At 45.0% G+C, this 22,875-nt stretch overlaps 1 protein-coding gene across 9 annotated transcripts in view; it reads right to left on the reverse strand.

The window, feature by feature from the left end:
* Positions 1-22,875, reverse strand: part of Cfap54 (cilia and flagella associated protein 54) — a 323,915-nt gene that overhangs the window by 249,984 nt on the left and 51,056 nt on the right. For all 9 annotated transcript variants that reach the window (XR_008221626.1, XR_008221627.1, XR_008221628.1 and 6 more), the window contains 5 exons: positions 14,133-14,261; positions 13,670-13,796; positions 11,195-11,275; positions 10,980-11,101; positions 141-317 (listed from right to left, as the gene is read on the reverse strand). Coding sequence is in view for 6 of the 9 variants with exons in the window: in XM_052753120.1 (XP_052609080.1) it covers positions 141-317; positions 10,980-11,101; positions 11,195-11,275; positions 13,670-13,796; positions 14,133-14,261 (636 nt within the window). In the remaining 3 variants the exon portion in view is untranslated. The remainder of the gene's footprint in view (positions 1-140; positions 318-10,979; positions 11,102-11,194; positions 11,276-13,669; positions 13,797-14,132; positions 14,262-22,875) is intronic.

Raw genomic sequence — 22,875 nt, forward strand, 5'->3', positions numbered from 1 at the left:
ACGTGAACACACTAATCTGATGTTCCGTGCTTATAAATAAGACTATTCAGGTGCTGAACAGAGTAATAATGGGAGTCATTACAGTCATAAGAGCACTCCCGTTGCGTGGCGTGAGGCAGCCCTGGGGAAGGGCACCATACCTTAACATCTGAAATAAAGGGAGCAGGCTTCAGAGTCACGGAGCAGTGGGTCCGGGCCAGCAGGATGGGCGGGGGAGGGAGCTTGCTCTTCTTGGTTTTTGAACTCTCCAGGTACTTCTGGTAGGAATATAGGGCATTCTGCTCTGCTTCGATCTTCTCAATTAAGGTATACGCTTCCTGTAACGAAGTGTGAAAACAGAAAAATACATTTCAGGAGCTTGAGCCGCCTTTATATCTGTGGAATTCTCTTGTGGTAAGCGCTGTCTTTCCATATGCCATTTCTTGAACCTCAGAGGCATACATATATATACATCAATATGGTTTTTGCGGGATGATAAAAGACTACCAAATGAGCCTCATCCATGGAATCAGATGCATATGTCTAAATGTAATGGTCGTATATTAATAAGAGATTAATGTTTTACTTAAAATCCTCTGGCTATCTATCATCATACTTAATTATGCTTTGAAAGTTCCTACCACAGACACCTGCGTGTATACTGGTAAACCACAGCCTACCCTTAACACAACTCACAATGTGACTCTCAAGAAATATGAGTATTGATACATGTGGTTTGTGAAAGAAATGTCTTTAAGAGTTGATGTCATCAAGATGAAGTTAAAATAGACAAAAATGTTAATTCTGTAATTCTGAAGGCGAAGCCATAATTATTTCAAGCATAATTATTTATAAAGACAGTAGCTAACTTTCAGATCTAAACAGTATTTAAAAATCCAGATGAACTGCATCAGCAGAGATGTATAAATTTCCTAACAATACTAATAACACTAGTTAAAATAAAAATAGTAATATTTTGCTCTCAATAATCACAGGCAAACCAAACATATTTGTCTTTACTTTTATGAGTTATTTAAGCAAGCTAGAGAAGAGTGTTTGGCAGTTCATTCATCCAGAGGACCCAGGCTTGTTCCCAACACCTATGTAGTAGCTCACAATCTCCTATAATTCTACTTCCAGGGATCCGATGCCCTCTCTGGCCTCGCATGCACCAGGCATACACATGGGCACATATTTATACTCAGGCAAATACTCATACACATAAAATAAAAATTCATAACCATTTTTAAAGATATTTGAACATTTTAAACACAGACTACCAATTTCCAAAAACTCAATAAACTAGGAAAAAATCTTTAGCATCATTTAAATATTAAGTTGAGTTAATAGACAAAGTACTAAAATGGCAGTCTTGGTGTTCCTAATAAAACACTAAAGGAATTTCCAGTGAAGCCCAGAAAAAGACGGAAGGCTACCATTCCATTATATTCTAGAAGCTCTACCCTGGTAACAAATGCAGAAAAGAAGCTCCGGCAGCTAAGAGGGCGGAAGGTCTGTCTATCAAGTCCCAGGCACTCCCGTTCTGCTACAAGACGCCCATGTTGTTTCTCCTACAGGAGACATGTAGAGTTTGAAGTTTCCGTTTGGAGACCTGGATTTCAAGCTCAATAAAGAAAAGTTTGGACGACTGGGCAGTGGTGGCACACGCCTTTAATCCCAGCACTCGGGAGGCAGAGGCAAGTGGATCTCTGTAAGTTCGAGGCCAGCCTGGGCTACAGAGCGAGACCCAGGACAGGCTCCAAAACTACACAGAGAAACCCTGTCTCGAGAAAAAAAAAAGAAAGAAAGAAAGAAAGAAAGAAAGAAAGAAAGAAAGAAAGAAAGAAAGAAAGAAAGAAAGAAAGAAAGAAAGAAAGAAAGAAAAGACTGGACATAGAGTTTGAGTATGCCTCAGACTTCTGCTCAAGGCTGACTGCTCAAACTAACACCCCATATAAGTATAGATTCTAAGACTAGAGTTTCAGACATGGTTCTTCCTAAAATAATAGAGGCTGGCCTGCATTAAAATGAAAATTAACTCGTCCTTTTCCCGTTTTATTTGAGTGGTTGGCACCCAGCTCTAAAAGCACTAGCCGTAACTGAAATGTATCTGCAATGATGCAGCTTCTAAAAGTCTACTTTTCCGGGGCTTGGGATGCGATTCTGCACTCACAGGTCGCCAGTCTTATCCAGAAGTAAGGCCAGCTCGGAAGGGCCTGGCTTTTCTTTCCCTCAGAACGGGGTGTCTCACGTAGTAGCCAGGATGAACCATCACTAACACACAATAAAGATCCAGAAGTAGGACTTGAACGTCCAGACCGTGAACAAATGCTACGGATAGCCGTGAAGGACATGAAGAGCTGTCAGCCACTGCTGACATACGGTGAGAAATGACACATGGCAGGCTTCCGGCTGCCTTTCATCCTCCCACAGAAGTCAGGCCATGCCCTCTGGGACACAGCGACTTGAGGAGGCGGCATGATGTGCTGCACTTGAGCAACTTCTCTTCAGAGCTGCAACGTGCTCATTTTCTTACCCAGTATCAGACTCCTCCTCCTCAGGCCCCTGACGAGGCCGGGCTAAATTTTCTGGTGTGGAACTTCCGACCCACGCACAGTCGGAAAACATCCTGTGCTCGGGGGATCGGAAGGATTTCCGTTCAGGACGCCTATCATGCTGTACACGGCAGCTGCCTCTCCTACTGGACCGCTTCACGCTGTCTCTCCTAATGAGGTGCCTCTCCATGTTGTTTTAGGGAAGACTGTCTCTCTCTCTCCCTGCAAGCCCCTTCATGCTTCCTCTGCTAGGATGTTCCAGCTCTCTTAATGCTCTCCTGGCTCTCTCCAACCTCGAAGTCTGATCACATCCCTGTGATCACAAGGCTGACTCGCCTATTAAAGCTCATTCTGAAGAGTAATTTTACGTCAACTCCTTTCCCAAATCAACCAACCCGCTGCGGCTGATCAGCAGCCTGCTCTCTGTTGTAACAAGTAAGTCTTTTTTTTTTTTTTTTTTGCTCGGTCTCTGGGCTCCTCAGCTTCTGGTTTTGACTTTCAGAACAACCTCTAGTATCTCCTGAAGGGCAAGTTTTTCCACAGGAGTTTTTGTAACGGTCATGAATGTATCTTCCGGCTGTATCTCCCCATCGACTCTTTTACTTTCTTATGTACCTCTCCTAAACCTCTAAAACCACTAACTCCCACGAAATTCCCCCCTCCCAGGCAGCAGCACATCTTCTCTGCTGGTTCAAGACCTGCTCAAGCATCACCTCCACTGACATCACCATGACAACCCCATGTTCTCAGGGCTCCCTCCCTACTCATCCTAACTAACTTTATTTCAGTGGGTACCGTATCGTATGTTATCCGTGTACCCAAATGTCCACGCCTTGTTATGAATGCCGTGATGGCAGGCAGAGTGCTTTGTTTATCTCTTTGGATTCAGTCACTGTGTTCTAAATGAAAGACGAACTAAACCATGATGGTGGAGAAGGGGGTTTACTACCATACATAAACTACATGATAAAAATGTTCTCACTATGTCATGACCAACTTTAAGAAGAGATCCCTGACTCTGATTCTGTGGCCCAATTTAAAATATGTTAGCAGAAATACCAAAGTTTGTATCAAAAAGTAGTGAAAAAAGTCCAATAAAGTCCTAGATTTGGTTCAAATAAATTCCATGACAGAACTGAAGGCAGACTCTAATGCTTGTTAAAAATGAAGTCCTAACTCACTAAGACAAACCTTGCAGCTACTAGTAAGACTCATTCATGAGAAAGTGTCCGGGGATGATTGACGACCTTCAACCATACAGAAGGAAACATCTGAGGAAAAAATCAAGAAGGAAAAAATTCTCAAAAGCAGCTGTACTCAATTTTGAAAGGGTGTCAATAAAGACGTGAGTGTTATCTACAACAATGCTTTGGAATACCAAGGTCTCACAACTGCAAAATCTGGACAGCCATTCCCAGTCTTAGCTCACAAACTTGGTGTCTCAGACATGTCAGATGATGACAATAGTTAACCTCTCCTGATAGCCCTTGGTAATTAGAAAGGCTTACCAAACCTAGAAGAAGAAATGATCCTTTTGCTGACCAAGGAAAAAGGTTAACCAGGACCCTCAATGCAAAGGGACTTCTGCAGCAGGGCTGAAAGGAAGCAACCATGCTTTTCATGGCCATTTATACATCCGTGGGCTGCATAAACTGAGGCTCTAAGTATTTCTGTATGAATGCAAATGTCTCTGCCTATAGTTTCCATTAGAGAAAATGAGACATGCCTCTCTTGAGAAGTGTGCCAATGCTTATGAAGACGGGCTGACATTAAATACATTTGACACGGGTCTGACACCCACAGTGCATCAGAGCGCTAATGGAAAGATGTAATGCAGTGCTGAGGGCATGATTAAGATGTATGTAAACAAGTATCACAAAGCCATGGGGATGGAGTGCCACATTCGCTACTGTCTCGGAGGCCTCCCTGAGGTCCATTCCGGTCCCAGCGGGATGAGGCACACCTTGGAAGAAGATGAAAAGTAGGTTAAGTCATCTCCCAAGAACCCCGGCGAGGAATATTGCTGAGAATCAAAGACATGGTTTCAAAGATGAATCTAAAAGAAGGTATGGAAAGTGATGCATCATCTCGTGATGATAAATACAGCTGAGGCTCAGATAATAATTCTAAGCAAATGCTACCGAGTGCTGAAAGTGAAGGGCAGTGTAATAATGGTAACAATTATAATAATAATGGCTAACAGTTACGGACTGTTTACTCTGTACCAAAAGCTTAGAATTTTATGTGCACCATTTCATCAAGTCTTTCTAAGAACCTCCCTTTAATAGACAAATATTTTACCGTCTCGTTTCTGGTTGTTTTGTTTTGTTGTTTGTTTTTGTTTTTTGGAGACAGGGTCTCACTACGTAGTATGTCTGGCCTGGAACTGACGACATAGACCAGGCTGGCCGGGAACTCACAGAGATCCGCCTGCCTCTGCCTCTGCCTCCCAAGTGCTGGCATTAAAGTTATGCACCACCACACTTAGTAGATGAACATTTTAAGACAAGAGGCTGTCACTAACACAGAACATACAGCCAATCTCTGGCAGAACCAAAACTCTGCCCAAACCCTATATACTCCTGACACCATGCCACTGTGTTGAAATGCAAAGATAAGCTGGAAAAAAAAAAATTGGGAAGGCAAACTAGATAAAGTTCACTACACTGTACCTTTAAGATAGATGAAAAATCTCTACTCTGTAACTATGCCCAAATCCACTGTCAGTATTTGAACCCAGGGTTTAAACCATGATCACATTGTTACACCTAGCCTGTTATGCACCACAAGGAAGGAGAGAGATAACACTTACAGGTTCCCAAAATTTTAATAATTTACCACGTAAGCAGGTCACTGATTGACAGGACCATGGGATAAGGACTCGGGAGCCTTGTTTCTCCCAACAGCCCCGAGCAGGGGCATAAGTGGGCTTTATAAACACAAAAATCACAAACATTTGTTGCCAAGTCACAGTTACAACTTTCACCAATCAGGATTTAGAGATTTAGGGGCTTTCTTGTGTTTTTCCATCATTGCTAGTCGATAGACAATGTGAGCCTTTCAGTCCAACCAATCAGATTCACTTGTTCCTTCTGTTGTTGGGAACAGCCACGACGTTTCTAGAGAACTAAAGATACATAATGACTATTTCTGTGGTTTAGGGAGGAGGTTGGTCAGCCATTGGAAAGTTCTCAGCTCCCCTAGGGCTTGGCAACCTGAACTTTATTTCACCCTGCAGGTAAAATGGAGTCTGGAGTCAAAATGGCAGCACTTCGGCCAAGGTGCTTTTGCCTGCTCCCTTCGCTCTTTAGAGGGGGTCAGAATCAGAAAGGTCTCTGCCCTCCCACAAGGAAAACTGCAGCAGAGAACAGATATAAAGACCTGAGAGGGTCTCAGGAAAAAACAATTCACACGTCCCTCAAGAAAAACAAATAGGATTGAGTTGACTGGAATTCCATAAATAAGAAAAAGAAATAAACTCTATACTGCCAGTTCAGTTCGTAGGATAGAATTATAGACATAAATTCTGGAAATAGTAAAGCCGGGACCTACTAGAACTTCCAGTGACTCTGGTTTCCCTCATAGCTCTGCTTCCAAAATGGGACTACACAACTACATTCTGTGCCCATCATAAAAACGAATCTGCTAAGCCACAGTGCTCCTTTGCTGAGAGTTGGGGTCCTAACACTGTTGGTTTTTATCTCCGCTGCCCATTTACTTCGGCTCCAGCAGACAGCATTAGGAGAGAAGTAGATGCAGTAGTGGAGTTTCTTTGCAACAGAAGCTACAGAGAAAATGCAGTATGGATCGAGGGGCAGGGGATTCCCAGAACAGGCAGAACAGGGTCATCACCTTCTCAGTAGTGAGTAAGCGTAGCAATAGAGGGGTTGTAAGCACCATCCCCTTACAGAGGGCACAGGAGGACTCCCTTTCCTCAGCCAGGGGTTGCCACTGGGGTGTGTCCACTAAAGCTGCAGTCGTTTCATATTGCTATGGAAGGTTCAGCTTCCAAAGAGGGAGCAATCAAGAGGCCCCCTTTGCAGATTTAGTATCCTTGCTCTACCTGATCATATCTAACGGGAAGGAAGTAACCCCTCCTTCAGTGATATTTGGAAGGGGAAATGCAGGAAGCAGCATTACGGAAAACTGCTCTAAAACCCCTTAGGAGCCTCTCAGTCTCTTTCCAGTGAAAGACATCATGTGCTAAGACATGAAGCGTCCTCTGATAGGCCCTTCAGTGAACTGTCTAACGTGTGGTGGCTGCCCAACTCAAAAGGAGAAAAGCACCCAGTGGAGGTGCTGGGTGCTGTCCCCTCCAATAAAGGGACAGCACAGAACGCAAAGCCAGAGCTTTAACCGAGTCAAACAGCCAAGGCAGGAGAGTGGGATAAACGCATTCCTCTAAATAAGAGAAGAAGCTCTTCATCCCATTTGGGAGGCTAACACTATCAAAGGCCTGTCCCTTGTCTGTGGCAACAAACAGGCTCACTTTTTAATAGGTTTGGAACCACAGACACTTGATACGATTATATGGATCCACAGGGCAGAAAACTTTTGAAAAACCAAAACAGAGTATGAATTATTTAAGAGTTCCTAAGAGACCCAAGCTTTTCATACCTTTTTATGATATCAGGTGACACATCCATTACTGACTTGGGGACAATTTTATTACAGGACCCTGATAATGTAAAACATTTTGTGATATTCTTCAGGAGAGAATGATTGCCAAGGGAAAGGGGTTTATTTGTCTTCTTTAAGGGAAGAAAGTTTGACAATTATTTGAGTCATAACATCGCTGTTTAGGAGAGTGCCCCGAGGAGCGATCATGACACCGTTAACACTTGGATGGAAACTGCCACTGAGGAGCAGCGGTGGCTACCAAAGATTCTGACCTCAAAATAAATATTCAACATGCTCCCAGCTAGTAAAATCCCTTGTTGGGGATCCCTTATAAAGAACGGTGCCTCTAAACACATCTCAAGAGGCTATCTTAGGAGGACATGATACTCATAATTTTTCTCCAGTTCAAACAGTCTTAGGAAACAAAAAGACGTGGAAACTTAGACTCTTCGTATCTCCACTATCCCCCTCCCCGGCCTCGGTGGAAGTAGAGCTATAACAAGGAGGTGGGAAGGAGACATCCAAGGTTTCAATCTCCTCAGGCCCCAAAGGCATGTGGGATGAGTCCTGAGAGCAACTTTTTTTAAAGAAATTACGTTTTATTCTCCATAGAAATAGACTGGAGTGCCAGCATCCTCTAAGCACGCAGCCACGAAGTGTCTGCCAAAAGAACAAATCTGGCCGGGCGGTGGTGGCGCACGCCTTTAATCCCAGCACTCGGGAGGCAGAGCCAGGCGGATCTCTGTGAGTTCGAGGCCAGCCTGGGCTACCAAGTGAGTTCCAGGAGAGGCGCAAAGCTACACAGAGAAACCCTGTCTCGAAAAACCAAAAAAAAAAAAAAAAAAAGAACAGATCTGAACACATCCAGACATCTTCCAACAAGGATCAGGCTCCTTGACCCTGTCAGCTCAGACCGCCCATACATGCCATCAATCCCCACCCCCAACTCAAATGCTGGAAATCCAAAAGCTCTTTCCTCACACCGCCAGACCAGACTCCCCCCACCTTGAACAAGGATAGCATCGATCCATCCAAAGCCCTTAGCCTGCTGTGCGAGAAGAGCTCTTTGGATTCTTCTCTACTTTCCATCTGGTCTCATCACCATCCTTCCCCCAAACTCCTCCTGCCCCGCCACATCCAAGCCCCTCACAGTGAGTGACAGGCAGGATGACAAGTGTTGAACGACTCCTGGACTCTTGAGACTCTGCACACATCTCTCTCTGCCTGGAGTGGTCTCTCCTCCCAGTACCTCTCATCTCTGGCTACTCAGTGTTCCTTCAGCGTTCAACTTTAGTCTATGTCCAAGTTGTGAAAAGCCTGCTTGCTATCCGCGGATGCTTCCTTCTAGCTCTTCTCAGACTCGCAATTTCTGGTCCCTGACGGGATCTCATAGAAACGTCCGCTTTTGTGATTTTTCTATAACAATAAAATCTCCACCTTGATGCCTTATTTCCTTCCCTATTCAGTCTGAACTTGTTTTGTTTTTTCATACAGTAAACGTTTAGTTCATACCTGTAATAACAAAGAGACTGAGAGCTGCAGGTTCAGAAAAGGAGCTGACATAATCACTCTTCATTACAAGCTGTGTTAGGTGAGAGAGCCCCGTGGCCATGAGGGAAATGGGAGGCCATGATCAGGCCCTGAGGTAGGAGAGCATTAAGAAGGAACAGTATCGCTGGGCAGTGGTGGCACGTGCCTTTGATCCCAGCACTCGGGAGGCAGAGGCAGGCGGATCTCGGTGAGTTTGAGGCCAGCCTGGTCTACAGAGAGAGTTCCAGGACAGGCAAGGCTCACAGAGAAACCTTGTTTCAGAAAAACAAAACATAAAAATAGCTGCCATGTACTACATGATCAGGAGAGCTGGAAGAAAAGAGGAAGCCTTCAGAGAACTTCTCTGAGCAAAGGAGAGATGTGATTTCCATACATTTTTAGAGGGTGGCAGAAAATTCCACAGCACCTGATTTATGGTTTAGTCCATCAAAGCCTATATTGCCAACTTTCACGGCTGCAAGGAACCTGGCCTGACTTCTGAGGGAGGCAGCTAGGAACTCTGCGGCCTAACAGCATCAGTTTAAAAAATTAATAATCCTACGCAAGTCTTCACTGTGACAAATATTCTGCTGTCGTTGCTACTAAAGAGATCACATCAGGATATATCAGACCACTATGAAGAAGGAGCTTCTAAAAATTCATGGACTCTAACACAGAAAGAATCTCAGTGTTCCAGCTAGGCCTTTTCCTTGGACTCAGCTTCTACCATCATTCGACCTTATTCTCAATTCCTTTTACCTTCTGTTCTCGTTCCAAACATCCCCCTCTCCACAGCTGGCAGAAATCCTTGATTCCTGCATTATGAAAGTATTGAGGCAAGACAGCATCAACTTCCCACTGCCCCCACACCCGCAAACTTCTTACATCTGCAACTATCCACTGTTCCTTCCTTTCTGCACCAAAGGACCAAGTGCCTGCCTCGTAGCCTACCCCTGGTCTAGGCTTTCCTTCTGCTCCCCTTCTCTCTTTCGTGGCTGTTTGTACACAGTTTAGCCTCTCTTCTGTCTTCCATTTCTCTCTCAGTTCTGCCTTTTGATCCTTAGCACACTCACATATTACACACACATGTTCTGTCTTCAGCCTCTCCTAACTGACCCGGATTTGACCCGGTTTTTCCTTGTCTTATTGGCCAAGTCACTGGTAGCATTATTTTCTGCTTCATGTAATATTTACTAGGTCAGTGCTCTGTTAGGATATGGAATACCTCCCAAAGTCCCATGCGTTAAAGGTTTGATCGACAGTCCTGGCACTGGAAGGCAGTGAGACCTTTAATATGGGGACATACTTTTAAAGGGGATATTCGGATTCCACCTCTCTCCTTCCTAGCCACCATGAGGTGAGTGGGTTTCCTGATAGCAAATACTTCCACCATGCTCTACCATATCACCACAACAGACCCAAAAGCAGAGGGACTAAGTGACCATGAACTCCAATCCCTAAACTGTGAGCCAAATAAACATGGCTCCCTTTTGGATGTGTTTCTCTACACATTTTCAGGAAGTGCTGGGATGCTAACAAACACAGATAATGCTATCAAACTTTTATAGGTCACACACAGGGCAAAAGTGAAGATCTCCTAACATGCAATGTGACTGCCTTCAAATGTGGTCTAGCATGAGACCACATTAAAAGTAGCAACAAGATCAGCTCTAGGGGATGGCTCAGTGGCCGGGCAAGTGCTTAGCAAACATGAGGCCTTGCATTCCGTCCCCAACACTCAATTTTTTCACAGACATCAACGAGAAGACCGCTCCATATGTCAGCAGCCCCCTGTTTGGATGAAACTATCTCAGCCAGGCTTTGTGCATTTTAATTCTGATACAAAGAGTGTACGAGGCGGGCCAGTGTGGCTCCAATTTTAATTTCTCTTATTTTGACTCCTTCCCATGTCAGCTGTCTCTAGAGACAAAAAAAAAAAACATTCATTTCAAAACAATTCAGGACTGAGGTATAGCTTAATCCCCCTCCTCGGGCTACTCTATGTGAGGTGGTCCAGGAAGTGTTCTCTCTCTCTCTCTCTCTCTCTCTCTCTCTCTCTCTCTCTCTCTCTCTCTCTCTCTCTCTCTTTCTAAGACAGGGTTTCTCTCTCTGTAGACCAGACTGCCCTTGAACTCACAGAAATCCACCTGTCTCTGCCTCCCGAGTGCTGGGATTAAAGATGTGCACCACCAAACACCCAACTCAAACCCTGTTTTTAAAAGATAAGCAAAGCACTCGTTTTAACACAAGTTGGATGTCAGGACTAGAAGAAGAAATGGAAAGATGAAATATTACCATCAACAACTTCCACGAAGTTGCACACTCTGCATCTTTCTCGAACAGTAAGAGAGCCTTCTGCATCAGGTAGCAGGCTCTCGACAACTTGTTCTTCTTTATTTTATTCCTGACAGTTGACTCTGGGGAGACAAACAAATAGTCCCTCAAAGATCAAGATCAAAGTTGTCATCTACATTGATTGAGCTACACGGGATCCAACACTAATCACCTACCTGAGAAACACGCAGGGCGTCTAGGTTCCTTTAACTTTTCCCAGCCTTTGGTATTTGTGCTAACAGTGTGAGTCTGCAGAACTGAAAAACACCACCAATTATAAACCAAACAGAAACCTTGTTTTCCATGCTGGGGAACAAACCCATGACCTTGGGCATGCCAGGCATGTGCTCAACCACTATGGGATAAGCTCAGACCTTGGTTTATTTTTGGCTGAAACAGGATCTCCTTATTTGGCTCAGGCTGGTCTTGAACTTGCTTTGTAGCCCAGGCAGGACTCCAGCCTATAGTCCACTTGCTCTAGCTTCCCGCATGTTGGAACTACAGGCTTGTACCACCACACCCAGCAGATTGTAGTTTTATTCTTACCTTTTCTTTTCCTTTTCAGTGGTGTACCTCAAGACACAGAATGTCCAAATATTTATCAGTTATCAAAATATTTGACTTTCTGTTTCATCGTAAGTAAAATCACATTGTGGAACTCTTATCTACTTTCTGTTCTTACATAAAAATGGCAAGTCCTGCTGCCAAACTGTCCCTTGTCCTTTCTGGAAAAACTGTGTCACCACGGTTCCTGGAAACGTGAGTCCTCCAGGACAGGGAAACCTAACAGCTTTTGCCTAAGACACAAAGGACTGCAGATGTCCAGTTTGTGTACAGTTGGGATCAACCATCATGGTGGTGCAATAAAAAGGATGAGGGATACATCGATGGAGCTGTGGGGCCCATGACACGGAAAGGACATGACTCTTAGGTCTGGTCCACAAGAGACCTGGCTATTTTGTTTCTGTGGTGTGGTGATTTGAGTAAGAACAGTCCTCATAGACTGTGTATTTGAATATTTTTCCCTAGTTGATGGAACTATTTTGGGAAGGATTAGTAGGCGTGGCCGTGTAGGAGGAGCTCTGTCACTGGAGGGGAACTTTGAGGTTTCAAAATCCTATGCCAGAGCCTCTCTCTCTCTCTCTCTCTCTCTCTCTCTCTCTCTCTCTCTCTCTCTTTGCCTCCAACTTGCAGACTCAGATGTAGCCCTCAGCTGCTGCTCCAGTACTATGCCTGTTGTCTGTGGCCTTGCTCCCTGCCATGACGGTCAAGGACTCACCCTCTGAAACTGTAAGGAAGCCCCCAATTAAATGTTTCTTTTGTTTCTTTGCTCATGGTGTCTCTTCACAGCAACAGAACAGTAACTAAGCCATGGGGTTTCCTAAAGAACCCTGACAGCATGCCCCTTTTGTTGAATTTTATTATTAGTGCTAATGAGTGTAAATGATAATGACTGATGAAAAAATAGAAGCAGATACCACTGAAGGAAAAGAACTCTCAGTGCAGATATAGATGAGTCATAGTAAAAGCTGTGGTCATCGGTGGGCGGCCACCAAGAAGTTCTTGAATAAGAAAGGCACAAATAGCATTCCTGGGGCATGAATCTGGAGGCAGCACACTTGAATGAAGAAGGACGGACAGAAGGAAATAACAGCCAGTGCTAGGGTAGGAGGTCAATAAAGCAGCAGCGGAAGAGACGAGGAGACTCAGGGATACAGCTTGGAACCTTAACTGACTCCACAAAGATTGAGCTCAGGCCTCCCATCCATACCCGCGTGTGGTCCCTCATGAAAACTCCTTTGGCCTTCAAAGACCTAGTAAACAACACTCAGAGAGTCAACCATTAAATAGTAACCCCCAGAGCGAACAAAGCCCTATTCTTCCACGAAGGATGATATAGGAAATAATGAGTATTTTTGAAGGAAACCAGACACAATCATTCTATTGAGCTTTAAATGGCATTTCTGAACCACATATTTTCAGCTGCAAATAATGTTTATGGCTAATTATTCTCGGGAAGCTTGTTTATGTAACAGAAACGTTCTATCAGGCTTTCAGTTTACTTATGATGAAACAGAAATGCTTTCATTATTATCTGCTCCCCTCTACATCTAAAGGGTCACATGGAAAACAGTTTTTAAAGCTATGTAAATGTTTAAAATAAAATGTAAAAGGATGAAAACACCAGCCGGGCGGTGGTGGCGCACGCCTTTAATCCCAGCACTCGAGAGGCAGAGGCAGGCGGATCTCTGTGAGTTCGAGGCCAGCCTGGTCTACAGCATGAGATCCAGGAAAGGCGCAAAGCTACACAGAGAAACCCTGTCTCGAAAAACCAAAAAAAAAAAAAGGATGAAAACATAAGAAGGTAAAAACAAAGGATCTTGGTAGGTACTAAATAAATGCTTGCTCTATTGAGTTCACAAAACACTAATAACTTACTATAAGCAAACAAATATAATCATACTCTTTTAGAAATCTACTGACCTGCCATGCAAAGTGTAAACTGATAAACAAAAGTATCCGTTGATATTAATCCAAGGAGAAAAAAAATAAAGTAATAAAACTTATTTGCAAAGTGGGCAACAATCCACTTCTGCCCTTGACTGGCACTTAAAATGCATTCTGTATGGTTACTTCAGGGTGACTACTACCTTGCAATTGGTCAAGAAGTACAACGGCTATGCGGTGCTGAGCTTGGATTAATTCAAGATGCAGATCCATCATGAAGCTATTCGGCGCGATTGGCTTGTAAGTATCCCCCTCTATGTCGTGAGAGTACTTCAGTCCGGGAGAGTTGAAGAAGAAATTAAAAAGGAAAACGGTTATCAAAACAGCCTAAAGAATGGCTCTGCCTTATTATCTTTCAAGTTCTGTCGTATTCATAGCCATTTAATTCTGCTCACTTCTAGCCCTGAGCAGCTGGCTCACATGACGATACGTGACCTCTCAGAGCATCCTCTTCACTGACAAACTCAGAGACACCACTCTCCTTGATTTCTTTTGGGAAGAGCTATTTCTGGCCTATGAAACCACACTTTATGTACCTCCTCGGAAAGCCAGCTCTTTTCCTGCTTAAAGGAAACATCAACCTAATGTGAGGTTGCCCACTCTCACCTTGACATAGCAATGGTCAATTGTTGATGATCCATCTGACAGAGTAGATAACATGGAATTCCAGTTCATCCCAGCGATGGCTTTATCGAGGAGTTCATATGCATAAAACAACTGTTCCGAGGGTGCTCGCTGGAATAATTTCACAAACAAAAAGGAAGAGCTGAAACTCCTTTGAACAATCACCCAAAACCGAAGAGCAGAAACAGTCTGTCCAATGCCAGCTACGCTCTGTCTCTTACTAAATATGCTGAGCTTCAACTAAATACCGAGTACTGTCGATGAAGATGAAAATAATATAGTTCACCATTTTCCAAAAACAAACTTTCACAAATATACATTTCGGTTTCAGTCATTGTCTTCAAAATTCTACTTGCATCCAACACACAGGTAAATGTTAAATATCAACTTCACGTAAGTTTAGCTCTTCTTTCACACACTTACATTTTAAAACTTGCTACTTTTTTAAATCTCAGAAGATAAGAGCTGGAAATTTAGACTTTGGGTTCATAAAAAAAAAAAAACACAGAATGATTTTCAAAGTCTACACATCTTTTTTAGCATCTTTATTCTCACGGGGAGACTAGTACAGAACAAAGAACAATCAGCCATGTCCAAGTGCTTTTCTCTGAATCTTTTACACATATGGAAAAAACCCAAAGCGCCCTGGGCTACCATCCACAAAGTCACTCTGCCTCGCTACCCCAACAAGGAACCACTTCCCCTGAATCTTTCCACTCTCACCATACAGGTGAGACCAATATGTAACATCACTTTTTAATTTTTAAATGCTTTTTAATTTCTCCATCATAAAATTCTTCCAGGTGGTTTCTTCACTCGACCACAGACGCAGGCTGGTGTTGGCACCTTAGTGGTTCAGGCAGAGTATGGTAATGCCACAGGAGCTCTCTAAGTACCCCAAGCAGAAAGGGGCTGAATGCACACAACCCCAGATCCCCCATGTTTTTCAACTGTTGGTGAGAAGTTATCTCTCCCTGCAATTCTCCAGAGCTTCCTCGGAGTCTCTGTGACTCAGGGACCTTGGGAGGAAGCTGACAGCAACCTCAAGCACCAGCACCTACTACAGTGGTACAGATGGATTGTAAGAGCCTGCTCAGCACGGCGGGTAAATTCACATCTTCCTTCCGCTCCCGCAGAATAAGAACCTCTCATTGCAAACTCGGTCAAATGTTCCTCTGTAGAAGACTAGCCATCTAGGACCGTCCAGAAGTGACACGCTGCAAATGCAGTTCCAGGAGTTCCCTGGAATCCAAAGGTGACTACAGATAGGAAATGCAAGGATGCTCGGCTGACTCATATTCGTGTAGGATGGAAGATGCCATTCTGCAGAGCATGTCACCATTACTATGAATGTGCTGACGGACATGTAGACCGCTACAACTAAATACCCTGCTATGAGCTGTGTCTGTGCTTGAAACCAAATGATCACTTCCTGTACGGTCTTTACTGCTTCTTCTTTTTTTTTTTTTTTCATTTGTCTAAGACTTCTAAAATATGTTGAATAGGAAAATGGTGGCTACCCAAATGTGGTTATATCAGAATAAAGGGACAGTTTTTAATCTTGTACCATAGCTAGGACATCAATTGACAGTCTTTGGATGGTTTGCTTTATTGGGTGAGAGACCTTCTATTTCCAGTTGCTAAATATTATGTTTTAAAAGCTTGGCTGTTGCTTTTGTCAAAGGCTTCATTTGCATCTCGTTGTGAATTGGTATGGCCATGTTTTTCTTTACTCTTTGGTGTGGGAATGTGCTATACTGCATTACAGAATGCTAATGTTGAATCAGCCTCACTTCCTGGGAATATACACAATTGACTTGAGGATACAGCCAAGGCTGCAAATCATTGAGGGGAGACTTTCTCCCATTCACTCCTCTCAGGACTCAACCTGAAATATCTCCCTATAAAACCGATTTTTTTTCTAATATACTTTTACAGTATTTTTTTTCTCGGATGTTGTCTTTTGTAGGTTCTAACTTTATGGGGAGGCTCAATGCCAACTCCATCTTTCATGAGCTGAAGTTCTATCTCCTTCCCCTAGATAGCTATTAAAAAAAAAAAAAAACTATGCTTGCTTGTAACTACGCCCAGCAACCTGAGGTGGCATCCACCTGCATGCCCACCATTCCAGTTTTCACTTCCTGTTTCTGTTTTGGCCTCTAGAATTTTCCTTACTTTCTTGTGAATTTTGCAGTGTGCTTGAAGACATCTGTTCAATTCTGTCCAAAATGTCTAGGTGTCTTCCAAAAGGGAAATGTTTAAGTCATCTAGATTGCTGTTTAGCCAAAAACAGAGGTCACTTAGGGTGTGTGTGTGTGTGTGTGTGTGTGTGTGTGTGTGTTCGCAGGTACACACATCCATGCACGTGGAGGATAACATTCAGCGGCCATGTGCCTTCTTTCTTGAGTCAGGGTCTCTCAGGTAGGCTCAGTTAGCTTGCCGGTGAGCTCCAGCCATCTGCCCATCTCAGCCTCTTCGGCCCTAGGATTACAAGCATGAGTCATCACACCGGCTTCTTACCCGGGCCCTGGAGATTGAACTCAGGTCCTCACGCTTGTTCATCAAGTATTTCGCTGACTGAGCTATTGCCCCAGCCCTGGGGATACCTTTTTTTGGCACCAAAAATGTTCGAAGGCCCCACACACACCCGCATCCTGCCGTTATCTTCACCATCACCAACACTATGAGCATCCTGTCTTCAACACTAAATTAAAACTTGCTTGTAGTCCAGGCATAATACACTGCACAGTCTTTTAATTGCCGGGCTCTAGAAGACTAAGACTACTCATTAGTTAGCATCTTTTTATAATCAATCCATTTGTTGAATAGACGCTACGTATCCTGCAAAAGTTTGAAATTGTTTTAAACCATGCCATCACAATAGTACCCCTTATATTTGTCATGTAGTACTTTGCATGTATACAGGAAATACAATTTTTCTCACCTAAGGATTGCTAAGTGAATACATGAATCCTGGTCTCTCCTACAATAATTCCCTTCCACGTGGATCTGAGACCAAAGCTGAGGTCAGAACTCCCCGTGAAACATAAACAGCTAACATACATAAGGTCCCTGTTTCCAAAGTGCCACTAATAAGTCCATTAAGGAGGATAACAACCCAGCAGAACAGGTACCATTGTAGTTTCACAGATGAAGACACTTGAAGAGACCACACGATTCATTCAAGTTCATACAGTCAACATCCTAGTCAAGACTCAACAGTGGGTCCATCCAGAACAAACGCTAGGCTCCGGAGTACACCTGGGAATTACTCCAGCCACCATGTGCCGCTACAGTTGAGCAGACTGTGCACTACACAGCATTAATACCTTACATTTACAACTTCCTCATCACACATGTCATAGTGTGGCAATTTCTCAAGACATTGTAGTACACTGCTTGGAGCAAATGACGCATTTTCTGACTCCAGGCTCAGTAGCAATAGCTCTTCAATGGCCTTTGGATTCTCGGTTGTGAGAAGCCCGACACCTAGGAAACCCATTTTATGCAGTGGCTTTAGTTGGTAGAAAAGTTCAAGCCAGAAAACCCAGCCCTTTCTAATTCTCACTTGGGTTCCTGCATCTTCCCCCAGCACATCATGAAGAATAAGAGCTAGCCCACTAAACCTGTGATTTTCAAACTCTAGTGTCCTTAAGAACCCACCTGAGTTGAAATTATGATTGCTTGTGTCTGGAGTGAGAAATGAGAAGCTGCATCTTGTGTAAGCACTACAAGGGAGCTCGAGACAAACCACTGTTGGGCAATCATGCCTCCTCCGCCCCCATGCAGACCAGTTTCTGTTCCCAGTTGAGATCTCTTAAATCTAGCTCTCTCCACAAGACACAATTAAAAATAAAGAATTCAAATGTGTACCCCTGGACCTTAAAATTAGAAAACGAGCATTCATTTGAGAAGGTAAATTCACACCCATCCCTTTTAAGGCAGTTGTTTGGTACCAAGTTTCCTAGGATTTACCTGTCATACCAAGTGTGGCAGAAAGATGAAATCATACTTTTAAACTGAGTACTTGCAGGGCTGGTGAGAAGGTGAAATCGTACTTTTAAACTGAGTACTTGCAGGGCTGGTGAGAAGGCTCAGTAGTAACAACACTGTCAGCCAGGATCCACATTGTGGAAGGAGAAAACCAACTCCCACAAGATGTCCTCTGACCTCCACACATGCTCCGTGGTGCATGCCTTCACACACACACACACACACACACACACACACACACACACACACACACACACACACGTGCGCATGCATGTACCCTAAATAAACATAATTTTTAAGCCTATTTCACCTGTGGAACAACAGCTAAGGTTGATCTCTGGCCTCAACTGATAGTTTTCTGTCAATTCGGCAGACCAGATCAGACCAGATTAAAAACAGAAAAATGCAGGTTTATTTGCTCCTGGGCTAGTTCATGGGTCCCAAAGAACAGGGCCAGGGAAGTCACACACCTAGGCTAAGGCAGGGAGGTTTTATAGACCTTAGGGAAGGGTGATGACGTGCCAGCCAGGAGCTGGGATTGTGCCCAAGTATGGTCAAAAGCTCAGCCCCTGGGAGGGCACTTGAGTGGGCTGGCCATGTCAGAAAGGTGGGTTGCATCACCTGCCAGAAATGTGGAACTGGACTGTTGGCACCATTCCTGTGTTCAGAGTTTTCTCAGTGTGGGCGTGGTCGGGGGGAAGTAGGGTAGCCGGCGTTACTCAGCTTGTGCAGAGGTGAGAAGGGGTTCCGACAAAACATACCTCTTTGGGTATATGGGTGCTGGTTCAGATCTGGCTACTTCCTGCTAGTGTAAGATGATGTGGGAACGCGGGGGGGGGGGGGGGGGCGGGGGGGACAGTTGGCAGGCTGGTGTTCAAAAGGAGGTAGGAATGTAGGAGCATTAGGTAAACTGCCACCCTAGAGACCTCATGAATCCATTCCTGGAGAAATTGGTGAAGGCAAGGGAATAGAATTAAAAATAGACAAATGAGAATGACCAGTCCCATAATAGGGGCCAGCCAGGCAAAAAGGAGGACTGCCACCAGAGTCAGGGAGAGGAAGAGGGTTGGTGACCGTGGGGTGAGTTGGGATGATTGCCTCAGTAATGAGCAGAGGTCCTGAACTAAGCAGTAGGCGCTGGTAGGTGCTGGTAGGCACTGGGGGGCTTACACACCAGGAGAACGGGAGTGTTGCAAGGCAAAGGATTAGGAGTCACTGAGATAGGAGGTGGGTAATAATGGGCTTGAGGCTGAGGTGATGGGTTTCAATAATGAGAAACTGGGGTCTGGAGGGGAGGGAAGAGGGGTCGTTAAGGCCAACTAGGATTGACTGGTGGTGGCTAGTGATCACCGGGATGGAGATATGTTGTAGAATATTACTTTAAGGTGTGTTACTTTTGTTTATGTTGCATTTGTTTAACTCTGTGCAGCTGTGTTACTGTGCCTGTCTAAAACACCCGATGGTCTAATAAAGAACTGAATGGCCAATAGCGAGGCAGAAGAAAGGATAGGTGGGGCTGGCAGGCAGAGAGGATAAATAGGAGGAGAAATCTGGGAAGGGAAGAAGATTGAGAAGAAGTAGCCAGAGAAGGAGGAAGACATCTGGGGCCAGTCATCCAGCTACACAACCAGCAATGGAGTAAGAAAGAAAGGCGTACAAAAATAGAGAAAGGTAAAAGCCCAGAGGCCAAAGACAGATGGGTTAATGTAAAGTTAAGAAAAGCTGGCAAGAAACAAGACAAGCTAAGGCTTGGCATTCATAATTAAGAATAAGCCTCCATGTGATTTATTTGGGAGCTGGGTGATGGGTCCCCCAAAAGAGAAAAAACAAACAATAGATACCCCATACTTGAGGGTCAACTGGATCCGGGAGGGCAGGGACAGGGCAGTATGGGGTAGGGACCTGTGAGGCAACCATAGGAAGAAGATGGGAGTCAGCAGAGCTTATGGGGGCCAGAGAGAGAGTGACTCCAAAGTGGCTGAGGATATGGCAGCCAAGTAAAGGCACTGGGCAGACAGGCATGGCCAGAAAAGAGTGTGAGAAGAATCATCCTGCGAGAGTGCAGGAAGTGGCAGGGTCTTGAGTGAGAGGGAGGCGGTTCCATCCACACCGTGACAGAAATCATCAAGGGAACCATGGGACCTGAGTGTGAGGTCAAGACAGAAAAGGTAGCCCTCATGTTCCCCAGGAAGGTGATGGACTTACCTGCCACCTGGAGCATTACCCTGGGCTTGGCGAGGGTGATGGGAGTCTCAGAGTCTGGGCACATTAGTCCTCTGCCAGGCCAAGGATCTCAAAGGCCAGAAGGGTCTGAGGTGCCTGTGCTGGTGGGGTGGACCTCCCTGGTGTGGCACAGAGGACAAGCCCACACAGGGGTCCTTCATCTTCCAGTGGCCAGGCCGACAGACAGGCAGAGCATGGTCTAGTGGGTGGCCAAGGATGGGGCAGCGACGGGACAGGTGGCCTTCCTGGCTGCATTTAAAGCAGGCTCCTGGTGGAGTTGGCTTTGGCTGGACCCGGGTGAGATGGGGCCCTGAGGAGTGCCCATCAGCCTCAATAGAGCTACCAAGGCTTGGGCCTGGAGTGTATAGCCTTATGTTATAGCCAAGCCTGTGGGAAAGACTTTGCCACCTCCTCTCAGGCATTAAAAACCTTAAAGGCCATCCTCGCCAACTCCTGCACGGGGCTTTGGGGACCATTCTTAGCTTTTTTTAGTTTAGTTGTGTGTGTGTGTGTGTGTGTGTGTGTGTGTGTGTGTGTGTGTGTGTGTTTAATATCTGGAGATAACTGAGAAAAGAAATGGGTAGCCAGGACTGTGGCTGCCACTGGGGAGGCTGGGTCAAGGCAGGTTGAATCATGGTCTCTTGTAGTCAATTTGGAAAAATGGCCAGATCCTTGTCAGCTTGTTAAAATTAGCGACTTTGTTTGAGACAGTCTCCATGACCTGAAGGAGGCAGAGCGAGGACCATGAGGTCCCTCCTCTGGCGGCCGTTTGGACTCGGCTGGTAACCCAGTTGGGTTCTGTAGCCAGCACTGCCGAGTCACCCACAGGGACCGTGTTGTCCCCTAGGTGAGTCTGGTCTGCATGAGAGTGGAGGGCTGGATGACATAAAGGTTATGCCAGGTTTGGTCACAGGTTTGGAAAGGCAGCCGAACTCCCTGGTATAGGCAGAGGAAAGAGAAAGGGACGTGAACCCGAACAGCCCCTCAGCCCAGGCCATCTCTTAGGGGGTGCAGAGGAGAGCGGTGATCTGCCGGGACCACGTAGGAGAAGCCACAGGGGAGGACTCAGGGAGGGTAGGCCAGTGTGTAGATGGGAACCAGAGTGTGGGTTGTGACATCGCGGAAGGGGAAGGAGGGTGGGAAGGAAGTGGATGTAGGGGGATGGGGTTGACCTTAGGTGGAGCCTGCAGCGTAGAGGAGGAGGAGGAGCAGCAGGAGGGAGAAGGAGAGAGGTGGGGAAGGGGAAGAAGGCTGGCCCTCTGCCTTTGTCTTGGGGTCGGGGAGGAGAAGGAGGAAGGGGTGGGGAAGGGGGAAAAGCCTGGCCACTAGGTGGAGTATGCCTCGTGAAGAAGGGGAGACCAGATTAAAAGCAGAGAAATGAAGGTTTATTTGGCATTGCTCCTGGGTGGGTTCACCAGTCCCAAAGAAGGGGCCAGGGAAGTCCAGTGCCCGGGCTAAGGCAGAGAGGTTTTATAGACATTAGGTGAGGGGTGATGACATGTGTCAGCCAGGAGCTGGGACTGTGCCCAAGTAGGGTCAAAAGCTCAGTCCTGGGTGGGCACTTGAGTGGGCGGGCCATGTCAGAAAGCTGGGTTGCATCGCCTGCCAGAAACGTGGAACTGGACTTTTGGCATCATTCCTGTGTTCAGAGTTTTCTCAGTGTGGGTGTGGTCGGGGGAAGTAGGGTTAGGGGTTCCAACCTAACATCAACACACACAGGAACACACACACAAAAAAAAAAATCAAGAAAATACTGAATGTACTGAAGGTATACAGACATTTTCTTGCACTGTTTCCTAAACAATACAGTATACTAGTTACACAATTCACTGTGTTCTGTATTAAGAGTAATCTAGGAGACGGTAAAGTATCCAGGAGGGCAAGCCCAGCTTCTAGATAAATGCTGTACCACCTTACACAAGAGACAGCCTGCTCATTGATGTTAGCACCTGGGAGGGTTCCAGAACCAATCCATCAGGGATCCTAAGGGAAACTACCCAAAAATACTCAATGTCTTAAGCTTCATTATAAGAATCTCCAGAGGTTTCAAAAAGATAGCAGCGAGAGGAGCTAATAGCAACCAACAGGGCAAGTGCCGCCAAAATAATGTTACAAAAAGCAGCAGAATACGACACGTTAAAATTATGAACCAGGTGCTGGTGCGCACGCCTTTGATCCCAGCACTCGGGAGGCAGAGGCAGGCAGATGTCTGTGAGTTCAAGGCCAGCCTGGTCTACAGAGTGAGTTCCAGGACAGTCAGAGCTGTTATACAGAGAAACTCTGTCTCAAAAAAATTATATATATATATATATGTTATCATATATATGATAGCAATATATAAACAAAACATATATATATGATAAACAGAAAAAGGGCGTGAAGGCATAGAAAATGGCATGGGATATCAAGACAATAAAGTCATATATTTTTGTTTTGTATATTGTTAAACACCCCCCAATATCAATGCAACTTTCATAACTTAGTCTACAGTTTATCAGACAAATCAAAA

This window comes from Peromyscus californicus, unplaced genomic scaffold, assembly GCF_007827085.1.
Source record: "Peromyscus californicus insignis strain IS unplaced genomic scaffold, ASM782708v3 Scaffold_24__1_contigs__length_46423439, whole genome shotgun sequence".
Lineage (NCBI taxonomy): Eukaryota > Metazoa > Chordata > Mammalia > Rodentia > Cricetidae > Peromyscus > Peromyscus californicus.